Here is a 12,330-nt window from a genome sequence, read left to right as displayed (position 1 = left end):
ACAGAAGGCTGAATGCTTTCTCTCTCTCAGAGTAGCTCTTGCAGTGTTTTGGTAATCAGAACTCTTCAATCTACTCACTTTTTTAAAAAAAAGAGATTGTAAGGCACTAGAACTGAAAGTGTGCTCCTTTTAAATCTCCCACAATTCTTGAATTAATTTTCCAAATACATTTCCAGAAGATACTTAAGTAATTTGGTCTCTGTTGGGGGAAAGCATAATGGGTTGGGGGAAGAGGGGGGAATAACCTCATCACACCTACAAAAAACAAACAAACGAGAAAAAAAACAGAGCACAAATTCAAATGTGAAGGCTTTCCACCACTGTACGTTGAACTCACCTGTTCCTGCAGAAATATGTCATTGGCCATGTGCACTATTCGATCCATGTGGATGATGCCCCCGATGCTGTTCACCTCGATGTCAGACAGGAATGTCAGAACGAGAATAGCTTCCACCAAGAGCTGCCTGTACTCAGGCTGGGATACACGGTTCAGCACTGACTCCACATGCACAGCAAACTTGATTTCACACGGGGTCATCTGGCAAGTTTGAGTGTAAATGGAAAGAAAAACCTGATAAATCCAAAAGACTAGCTCCCCATATCCTCCAAACACTTAAACATATGCTCCTCTTTGCATATAGGGGTAGTCTGACTAAAGAAAACACAACATTTGTATAGCTTAGCACTTGCAGAAACTTTATGTCACAAGGCTCAGATCCTGCAAACTCTTATGCAACTTCCAGAAAACTGTTCCTGTCCTACAACATAGAGGAAGAGCGATGCTTCGCTTGCAAATTAACTCTTTGCTTCTAATCCTACAGCAGTCTCCTGCACTCTCTCTTCAAACTATCTTTCTGACACTGCAGATTGAATCACTGAAATAATTTTGGCTTTGCAACCAAAAATAACCACCTGCTTAAAATAAATGCTATTTCACACGCAGCTATAGCTACACTATTTGTAGAGTAACCTAATTTGCACAGGCAGAACTGCGTGGATGTTACGTGAAATGCTGATGCCTTAGGAGGTTTGTGCTTATTTAGTTTGACTCCTTTAAACAGCAAAATTAGACACTGTCAAGGTCTGGCGGACTAAAAATATAAGCCTATTTATCTATACAATAGGAATAAAGCTCTCCATTCTAATAAATAAGGTTGAAATTTGGCAGAAAATTCTAGTTCTTCTCTTCAGCTGTTACCACCCTCTCAGAAAAGAAAGAAACCAGAGGCAAATCTTATGGAATCTGAGAGGAAAACAGTCTCAGGTACATATGCACCTTTCTTTCGTTGATGATTACTGTTCACAGGAGCTGTTTGTTATATAGATGTGAATTTAAAATCTGCCAGAGCACCTAGAGACAGAGTGGCAGTCCAGCTAAGGAAAAAGTGTAAGCAAAGGATACGGACTTAAAGAATCAATGCTTTGGTTAGAAACAGTCACTATTAATTGGTATTTACTTTTAAGACTGTGATGCCAAAATTCTCTGACTAAATTTATAGCATTTTAAAAGAGTGGTGAGCAAGCAATGTATCTACTTTACTCCAAAGTAGAGTTTTTCCTCGTGCTGTCTTAAATGATCAGTATCAGCTGCCCTCTTTCAAGCCCTGCTCAACGTGCACAGCTTGCTACCCTCATCAGTGCCCAGTGAAAGTATGCAGAGGGCAGCTGTCACGAAGGCCCCTGCTACAAACCCACTCCCAGGCCTGCCCAGAGGGAACTCCTCTGCACAGCCCCAGCCAATGCCAGCGGAGGTACTGCAGGGAAGATCTAGACCTTGGCCCCTTCCCACAGTAGCAGTTACTTCAAATGTTCTTAAAGCCAAGGATTTGCAATAATGGTCTTATTGCATCTTATGCTGTGAAATCAAACACTCAATCACATGGCTGGAAAAGGCATTTTACTGTATTTTATCGTACCTCTCTGGTAGTTGAAGAAGGAAGGACATACCCATCAATGGACAGACCATGGCACTGAAACAAAATATTTTGACAATGAATATGGTTCTTGTTAGTAAATCCAAGAGCTCTCTAAACTAGGCTAGCTTTCCTCCTAGAAATACTGCTCTTTGAAATGTAGCTACTTTTAACAACAACAAAAAACCCCAAAACAAACAAAAAGAACCAAAATCCCCTCAAACCCACTCTTTAGAAGTATTATTTCACCTTTGCTGAAAAAGTTATCATGCAACCAGTTATTATATAACCAGGTAAATGCTATAAATAACCGTACATGGCCCTTTGGCAATGCAGGGTATTCCAATCTAGCTAATCAATAGCAGCAAAGTACTTGGCCAGTCACTACAGCAAGAGGCACACAAAAAATAAAAGCCAGACAAAAGGAACACTATGAAAGGATGTAGGAATAAAAGCCAAGGCAAAAGCATGACAGACCATGTAAGTGAGAACCTTTATTTCATATTTTGTTAAAACAATTTATTTTAGTGTTTGAGATTCAGGGCACCACTATTCAGGGATGTCAACGTGTTGCGGTTCTTGGAAATGGGATAGAAATGGTGGGGAGAAAGTGACAGAAGGGTGACAAAACCTAAATGGCAAGGCGGCAGGCTAAGGAATGACATATGGGGATCTGAGATATAAAAACAAATCAAGAAAAAGAGAGCACTTTTATGAATAGTCCAAAGAGTTTAAGAATGAAAGACTGAAGACAACTTAAATAAGTGTAATAGCCAGAAAACCACTAAATACTCTCAGCCATTACAGTAGGTGAGGATAGAAGTAATGCTCACTGTATTGAAAGATCCTATTAGTAAATCTAGTGGCTAAATATGACTTGTCTTTGCTGACATCAACACTAACAGCTTCAGCACAAGTTATTTTAAAAGCACAACCAAAAGCAGTTTGAGCTGCTGAGGCACATCATCCTTCCAACTGCGTAGGCATGAACACCTCAGTACGGCAAAATGTCGAACGCTGGCTGAAAGCCAGCGAAGCAGAACAGGAGCACAACCACTCTGAAATGAATGGAAATTCTCATGGAATGGAAATTCATGGAGAGTTGTTTCAATACATTTCCATACCACTAATCTCCAAGGTGCTAGCAAGATTTACTTCTCATTTGAAAACAAAAACAAAAACAAACAAAAAAAAAAAGCAAAAAGGAGAAGAATGCTATACAGCTCTGAAGAGTCAGCAAGAGATCTGAAGACATTCTGAAAGAGTAAGTGCAGTCTCTTACTTCATCCCTTACAGCCTTTTTCACCTGGAGCATATGAACTGCACTGCCTTGCACTGCCCCTCAGTGGCAATCACCACAACTTGCATTAGTCAGGAGTGATGTGAAACAAGCAGTGAAACAGAACTGTACAGCTGGAGCTCAGCACTAGTATTTTCAGAGGAAATATGCCTTCAAACTAACATGTGAACTTGTGTTAATGAAGCTCTTATATATTCAACACATACCTTCCTATTAGTAATTCCAGTTTCCATGTAAGCCAACTTCAACCCCCAGCAACACAAAACCTCTGCAGCCATCTTCCCACGATACCGTACAACTTACTTGCTTCCTGCTTTCCATAGGTGTCAACTTACCTTCTGAAGAATCTTCCACACTTTCTCATAAAAGCCAACAGGAACTCTATTAATAGCACCATCAAGCCTTCTCCTGCGGAGCCACTGCCCTTGGCGGTTACGCCAACTAACGCCTCCATCAGAGCCCGTGGGAGAAATACTAGTGGGAGATGGTGGAGTACTGCCCCTCTGAAAGAAACATTAAAGCTTTTGCAAGCTACTTTTTTCTTCTTCTTTCTTTCCCCCCCACCCAAGCCACTGGCACCTCTCCTGACAAGATACATCATTCTGCTACAATGTTAACTCAGAATCAAGAGAAAATATAGACCATGATGTTGTACTCGACGATGGACCAGGAATGACACCTTCCTCTCCTCTCCCCTTCACAACAAACTTCACTTCTGAAGCACTCCAATCATTTCTGGACAGAATAGGCAAGCAGTTCAAGAAGCCATGACTTGATCAACTCCACTGCTTGGTTCAACATCAGGCATGGCTATTTTAACAAGGAAGGGCTGGCTGGCAGTGGAACTGTTGTGAAAGATGATAGGATTTGCAGGTATATCTGAGCTGGACTTCAGGCTCAGTATTGTAAGAGAAGCAAAGGGTCCATGACTCCAGCAAGATAACTCCTCCATGCAAAAAAACTCCATTAATACATGTTGATAAATTGACTCTATACAGTCATGTAATTACCATGCCCACCAAAATTCTTTTGCCCATTAGCACAGCAGCATAGGTGCCTTCTGTCTACCATGCAAGCCCAGAGACTGTGCTCTTCTGTTGCCTCATTCCTTTTTGACACCCTCTACTTTCTGCCTAGAAAGAAGTTCATTGACATGAATTTAACACATGTACTGCCTGAGTAAAGTACTAGGAAAGGTAGCAAATTGGACTGAAAAATGTATGTTTGCTCAGTGACACCACACTGCAAAAGAGACCAGCACATGGAAACCAAGCCCCTTTTTGCTCCTACTGGTGTCAGTGCGAAAGAGGTGGAGGTCAAGTTCTCTTGATGGTTTGATACATTCTAGTTGCCTTCTTTCCCCAGTGACTGATGTAGTCAGCCCATCTCCTTCACCCCATTTAGCAGCACTAAGGGATGCAAGAGGTCAGCAGGAGGGTCAGTGCCTACATAAAGAACTCATTCTGCATACAATAATTAATCTGGCTACTCAGGTAGCTCATAGAAGCAAAGATCTCATTCAACAACTCTGCGCCTTTGAATCAAACATACAATTGAGGTCTGCTTTTCTGCACTAGTGTGCAGGAGGGTGAGGATGCAGGTCAGACTGAAGAGAAAGGGGTGCATGCTTGCAGTAGGGCTCTGCAATAGTGTATTCAGGGCTTTTGAGAGGCGTGACTTGCACAGTGAGTTTGGAGATGCAAAGATCCACTAATCATAACTACCAGTTCAAAGTACATATGTAGATGCAAGCTTTCTGCCTTGTCATTACAGATCTGAAGTCTCAGGCATGAAATTGAGGTTTCTGTTGGCAAAAATATTGATACATCCTTCCTTCTTAACTGTGAAAGCTTAGGAAGAGCTAATGTTCTCCACCTTAAGAAGCTGACTACCTGGGAAGATACCTGTGCTCATAAAATCTCCATCTCAGCAATTTTAAGCAGTACAGGGTTCATTACTGTCCAGAGACCACCAGCATAAATGCCACATTACTTTTACACACCTATGACACAACCCACCATCAAGTAGCTGAATCTGCTACATTGCTTCACTTGCTGCTTAAGCTGTAGAAAAACTAAACAAACCTGAATGTGAGACTGCAAACTTCTAAGATTACAAATAAGAACACATTCCAATGAAGGCGAACTAAACAAAGAAGTAGAATTTGAAAACAAGTTTTCAGGCAAGAGAAGCCACAAGAAGTGTTTAGACCTAACGCACAAACAGTGAAGAAAAGGTGCAAATTTACAGATGGCATTTTACCATGGACTTGGAAGTGAACATGCTGCTGGACACAGAATGGCCCTCATGGAGAAGCTACGGAACAAAAACAGACACCAACAAGTCAGCCAGACAGACGTGACAGAACAGCACACAAATAAGTTCAGGTAACTTATCCACACAAACATGGATTAGATTCAGTTACTCTGAGGAAAGCCCTGGCAGCGTCTGGCCTCTTGCACTGCCGCACTTCCGCTGGTATCTGATTCCCAGACTCACTATGAGGCCACTCTGATGTGCCAGGAACCTGCTTTGTTGCAATAAAGCCCAGGCTTCACACAGCATCTACCTAACTCCAGCACAGCAAATACAAACCAACACAGTTTAAGACATAGGCACCCCGCCCCGCCCCCTGACTCAGGGCTAGAAAAACACCCCGAGTTTTCCACTTCTATTCACCATCTGTTATAATGTCAGTAGCTTCTGTTTGTGCTAGGTCATCTTGTTGCAGAAAATCTGCAAGCTGTCAACTGGGTGGGCAGTGCTGAGCAAAAAGTTGCAAGGCAAAATTTTCACAGAAATATGGATGCACTAACTCTCACCTGTGACACTTTTCTGTAATTGCCCCCTCACATCTTGCCCCATAATTAAATGTTAATGGTTCAGACTGGCTATCCAGGTAATGGCTTGATTTTACCTCAAACAGCTGCAGGAATCACTGAGCTGTTGCTCAACTCATCAGCTCTTCTGTAAACAGACGTTTGTGCAAGCATTTGAAATGTTCCTCATAATGTTAAACTGAGCTTCCTTCCCCTACTAGTATGGCATTTAGTGAATTATTTAGAGTGTAGTGAGGCATAGTGGAAAGCAACATAAAGGAAAGATGGGGGTAACAAAGCAAGACGAGTTAATTCCTTTGTGCAACAAAAAAGTTTGTCTAATGCAAAAGCAATGCATGAAATACCTTTCCAGTCTCACACTCCAAAGGCTTTCAGGCTCAGGTCTACCTCTATATTTAGAATAAAATAATGCTGCCACCTAGTGCCACATCCCTATTCCTTCCCAGAAATGAAGTCAGACATTCAGAGTCTGACATGAGACTGACAGCCATGCTCAAACTTAATTACCAAAGTCACTTCAGAGCCTGGAATAGAGCCTGCAGGAAGCACCTAGCAGCATCTGCACAGGCACAGCTGCCCCAGGGGAGGGAACAAGCAGCCTATGCTAGAATACTGCAGCAATATATCTCAAACACCATGACCATATCTCACAAGAAAGAAACTGTCTCATGGGAACCTTTGCTTCCCTGCTTGAACCATACCAGGTACAGAATTACTAACTAATCTTTAGGTCAACACCAAAATGGACTACTTTTAAGAACACAGAGAAATACAAAGCTTTCAGAATGGAGTGGCAGGAAGTCCATTTCACACAATCAAAGGAAAAGACCACATACATCCTTAAATTTATAGAAATGTTCTCAGATCAAATGAAGGCCTTGTTCCTTAAGTTCTCAGGAAAAAGGGTCTTTCTAAAATATGTTCTTAATATACCACTTTATTCTTATAAATAATTTTCCCGATTGTTACCTTTGTATTTACCTACAGCAAATAAAATTACTAACGGAAACAACCAAAACAAATCCACTCAACAAAACCATCAGTCAGATTCATTCAGAACACTTGGCATGCATTTTGTACAGTATCTCTAAACATTCTCAGTTGCTGTGCAGTTTAAAGTATTGAACTTGTTCCAATAAAATAAAATAAAAGAAAAGAAAAATAAATAAATAAATAAAAAGCTCTAGCAGTAATCATCCCTCCATTCTTGAAGAAAAACAGAAAGCAAGCAACCCAATACTTCTTTTCTTCAAGTGTATCTTTCCCAAGGGGCACGTAGACTGTATCAGACTCATGCAGAATACAGGAATGAACACTTCAAAGCTTCTTTTTGTAAATCTGACTTTTCCTTAGCTAAACATTTAAAAAAAAAAAAAAAAAAAAAAAAAAAGCTGATTTAAAGTTGATGCCATGAATGCATTAGAGGTCACTTGTGTCCTTTTGTATTCAGAATGTGAAACAAGAACAGAAAAGGAAATATATTCCCTTCTTCCCTCTACTTAGTGATCACCTTTAAACCAAATGATCTCTGCAAATTTTTATGATTTATAAGAATCTACTTGACTTTAAAAATGGTCTGCTGAAATTAACATGCACAAGTTCATAAAAAAAAAAGTTCCACAACAGCTGTGTTTTCTGATGAACTCGTTAACAGAAAATGCTCACCTGCTTCATCTCACTCTTCAATTTAGTAATACCACTTCTTTCTGTTTTGGTTGCTCCAGAATGTCCCATTTCATGAATAGAAATTGCAGGGCTAGATGAAGAGGAATCTACAGGTCGCACTAAAAGAAGCAAATGGACATTTTAACAACTCTAGAGGTAGGTAAGCAAATGAGATTGCACATAGAAGAGAAAAAAAGATATATCCTTTTCCAGTGTACAATGCTCTGGGTGAAAGCATCCATTCAAATCATTAGTCAGTGCTTCAAACCTGACTAGGTCAAGTTAAGGGCCTAAATCCATACTTGGGTATTGGGGACTGATTTTTCCAAGACACTGAGCAACTGTAGCTTCAAATGACATCAGAGATACAGTGAGTCTATGAGGACTTAAGAATGGGCCCAGGAGGCAGCTGAAATGCCAGTCAGGAATACCTGAGTATCACAGATGTGCTCTTTGAAGTCAGGTTAGACGTACCCTTTTCATGGTTTCCAATGGGATCACATTAACCTTTCTTCATTTTAAAAATTTGCATTTGTATCACTGAAAACTTGATATAATCAATTTCAATATAAGGCAGCTTTCATTAAATGTGTTTTATGTATCCTCCTGGCAGACATGCACATGTACTGCCCATCTGTGTTTAATACATTACCTGTAACTATTTTATGTGACTGGAGAGCAGATTTGTACTTAACAAGACAATCTAAATTCACATTTGAAGTTCTCTCTCAACATATACAAGCACTCAAACAGACAACTCACAGCTTCTTTCCACACCAAACTCTTTTCCACTCAGAATATGGTGTAGGAGACTTTTCATATCAAAGGGGCTTAGATTCATCAAACTCTCTGAAGCTTCTTCACCTAGTTAAAGTAAAGAGACAAATATCACTACAGACTGATTTAAGTAAAAACTGCAAGAACTATGAATAACCAAGGCTCAAATATTTAAAGTTAATGGCACTGGATCCCTAAATACATACGCATATAATTTCATGATCTGGACTTCAAGACCTTACTTAAAACCTACATCAGTTTGAAAAGTATGCGTGGGTGATACGGAGGGTATTTCGTTAACTCAAAAAAGAAAGTCCATAAATGCATGTTCAATGAAGAAGTTAACAAAAGATTTAACATGTATGATTGCAAAGTCAACCACTGAGGTGAGGCAGGAATAAACCCACAAGTACCTCTTATGGCAAAATGCTCTTACCTGAGCAGTTGAGACTCCGAGCCAGCTCAGTGGCCATCACCTGAATTATCAGTCCAGTGCGGAGTCTGAGCATCTCTGCAAAAAGGCTAGGCTGAGACCGGACATACATTGCCAAATACATAATCATTTCCTGTGAAGACAAACCCGTAAAGGCACTGGTTCAGGTTTTCTTTCTCAGTCACCAGCCACATAATGAACAGTTGCATCATCCTGGGCACAGCTTAAAGAACTTTTTTGTCACACGCTCTGTACCTGTGTCAGGACTGCAATACTGATGTCTTGGCCACTGGCTTCATAAATAAGATCTGTGAGCTTCTCAGGTGGCAATGGGCTGAAAGAAAGCATACTACACTTAACAGCAAGTACCTGAGTTACTGCTAAGTTCTTCAATGCACACTGGAACCAAATCACCTAAGAACATCTTTGCAGCAAAGGCCTTTCTACCTTGATGCCTACAGCTCCTTCTGAAGGTGAGAAATAGGTTTGAAAACAAGACGTATCAGCAGAAAACTGAAAGATAGGCTGCTTCTAGAACTAAGAGCTCCAACTTACGTGGTAATGGTTTTCTCACGTGGTTCTGGTGGCAGGCCCACTGTCAGTTGCTTGTGGTGTGACAGAAGGTCTGTGCAAGCCTATCAAAGTGACAGAAAGCAAGAGATCTTTCTCTGAGTCATGTGGAAATGATAGGTTTTAATTCCAGAAAATGAAGCATTTCTTTAACTATTTCTAAGTGCATTTCAGTTAATTACTAAATGTACAGATCCAGCAGAATACTGCAAACTAATATACATTGCCAAAGCTCCACCAACTTTAACAGGGCCAGGAGAGGCTGGCCAGACTGAAAGCCTGATTTCCCCCTTAGAAAACTCGGCAACATAATGCTTAAGGACTCCAGTGGGGCTGGAGAGATCAAAAAAAGGACTTTATCATAAACTTAAAAAAGAAAATGGCAGTAATAGTTACAAATCCTATGCACTAACATATCTCTTAGAGAAGCACAACAAGATCCATGGCATCACATTCCTGAATGAGGCACCCAGCTATATTCTGAAATAGGTGCTCTCCTTCAGTACCACAGTGTTTTTACTCTTTTGTATTGACTTCCTTCAAAAGTGGGTGTTTAGTTTACCTGTTATATCCTTCTGGATCAAAGACCTCACAAAGCAATATTCCTCAGATTAAGAGCATATTTTCCCTCCATAAAGGTGGAACAACACAAATCATTTCTGATCGCATTCTCCCCAATTCTTTGTCGATATCTTATTAACTTAACACACACAACCTTCTGTGAGCGTATCTGTACAGCTCATACAAAATGTCTTGTGGATGGAAAAAGGGTATGTACTTAATGGAAGACCACACATGGCAACCATCACAAATTGCTTTCCACAGATGAGACTGTCAGTAAAGAGGTCATTCTAGGTATGACAGTCAGAGCTTTGGAGATGGCCAGGAACAGCCAGGGAGAGTTCCTGGGAAATGTGCAGGGATAAATAGGAGATTAAATGTCTAAAACAGCTGAAAGGAAATGGTTTTGTAATGTTAAAAAAAACAAAAAAAAACAACCAAACAAACAAACAAAAAAAAAAACTCTACCTTTGCAATAGATCTTTTTTGTTAACCTTAAATAGTTCCAGACATTTTAATGCTCCTGTACATCCACATATACTCACACTACAAATTGTATGCCCAGGGGGACAAAAATAATCAGATAATGGTCGTCTAGCATCTCTAGATGCAGTCTCTAGCATCATGGTATATTGGTCCTCAAAAATGTTTATACACAATTGAAATACGTCATCAACAATGATAAGTACAGGTTTTAAAGTACATAATTAATCCTCTGTGATAATACAGATTAAATGAAGCCTTCAGAATCATTTACAGTTCAACATTTCAACATTTCCACTCCAGCCTTAGCATTTTTCTAGTATTCAAAGGTGGATATGTTATCATAAGATTTTGGGACAGAAAAGCAGAGGTTATTGAGAAATGCTGCACTATATATGTTGTGAGGAAAGAACAGAAGGCAGCAAACACAGGCCCCACTAGAGATTTTGTCCCTCACATTGCTAGCTGTATTGTGTTTCCAGACTGGAAATTGAACCAGCATTATTTATTTTTGTCATACCTCAGCCAGGACTTCCACTTTCTTTTTAAGTATACCAGAAATATAACGGATTAAGCCCCACTCTTGATTGAGGCCTGCCTTTCTGTAGAGCTCATTGAGCAGACAATGAACAGTGACACCATATTGTCCATTTAGCTCTGTATCCCAATCAGGACCCCTGCCGTAAAAGAGACAAAGTAATTTTTAATACATAAAATAAACAGATTTCTAAGGGGTCTTTTATGAAGGAGAGAGAGAGAGAGAAAGCAGGAAGCCTACAATGCTACACTGCTTAAGCCTATCACACAGTGAATAGTCTGATTCTGACTGAATTCCTCATTCAGGCAACAGACTTAAGTAGCACAAGGCCCACAGGCCTTCACCAGAAATCAGTTACATGTGGGCAAAAACTCTTGATAACAGGAACTTTCAAACTAACTTGAGCACTCACTTAGCCATAAGCCTGTTACTTCAAAGCAACCACCCAGTAAAACTCTCATCAGGCTTTAAAATAACCACGCATGCAATATTTTGCTGAAGGAATACTCCCTATTTGTTGCTCTTTAATAGCAGAATTCAGCAATTTCTTCAGAACACTGAAGATGGGAGATGTCTCAAATGACTCTACAAGTTTTTCACCTTGCCTCTTTCTTAGCTGTTGACCAAACTTTCACGCTTCTTACTGACTGGTAATTCAGAAAAGCTTCATGTTCCTCTCCCAATTTTGAAATTCACTGCACAATGGCAAGAAAGGTGCTAATCAACAATGTTCTGATATATAATAGAATGGCCTTTCAACTCCTATTTTAGTGACAGAGTGTCTGCCTGCCCAGTGGAGACCGCTGCAGTGAAACAGGTCCAAAACAAGAAGGTAAAGGTGTTACATTCAGTTAAACAACAAAATGACAATTCTTCAGGATCTCATTTGCTCTTTAAGAAAAGCTGCTGAATGTTATGCTCAGGAAAACAAGATAATAAGAGATGAGGTCCTCAGAGGAGGAAGACTAAAACACAAAATAAGGAAGCCCAGTTAAGGTTAGAATACACATCTTTTAAATTTAAGTTAACTTTCTGCCAGAATCCAGCAGTGCTCTCCTGCCTAGGGAAAAGAAAAAAAAATGCTCTAGATGATGATTCTGTTGGTTTGTCTTTGTACTTTATTCCCAAACTTGTTTAATCAATAGATATTTACTAAACCCAGAAGCTTGGGTTAGACTATTCCCAAGACCTTATTAAAGGCCATGGAGTTCAGCCAATAGCGGATTTAAACATGCAAGTAGAGAAAAATA

At 40.0% G+C, this 12,330-nt stretch overlaps 1 protein-coding gene across 1 annotated transcript in view; it reads right to left on the bottom strand.

Annotated features, from left to right (window-relative positions):
* Window positions 1-12,330, bottom strand: part of PHKA2 (phosphorylase kinase regulatory subunit alpha 2) — a 46,912-nt gene that overhangs the window by 2,915 nt on the left and 31,667 nt on the right. The window contains exons 22-30 of the mRNA XM_062600836.1: window positions 11,063-11,219; window positions 9,484-9,563; window positions 9,184-9,262; window positions 8,932-9,061; window positions 8,481-8,582; window positions 7,719-7,837; window positions 3,549-3,716; window positions 1,917-1,970; window positions 338-538 (exon numbers count right to left, since the gene is read on the bottom strand). Of these exons, the coding sequence (XP_062456820.1) occupies window positions 338-538; window positions 1,917-1,970; window positions 3,549-3,716; window positions 7,719-7,837; window positions 8,481-8,582; window positions 8,932-9,061; window positions 9,184-9,262; window positions 9,484-9,563; window positions 11,063-11,219 (1,090 nt within the window). The remainder of the gene's footprint in view (window positions 1-337; window positions 539-1,916; window positions 1,971-3,548; window positions 3,717-7,718; window positions 7,838-8,480; window positions 8,583-8,931; window positions 9,062-9,183; window positions 9,263-9,483; window positions 9,564-11,062; window positions 11,220-12,330) is intronic.

Source organism: Rhea pennata, chromosome 1 (genome assembly GCF_028389875.1).
Source record: "Rhea pennata isolate bPtePen1 chromosome 1, bPtePen1.pri, whole genome shotgun sequence".
Taxonomy (NCBI): domain Eukaryota; kingdom Metazoa; phylum Chordata; class Aves; order Rheiformes; family Rheidae; genus Rhea; species Rhea pennata.
This window is presented reverse-complemented; position numbering and strand designations above follow the sequence as displayed.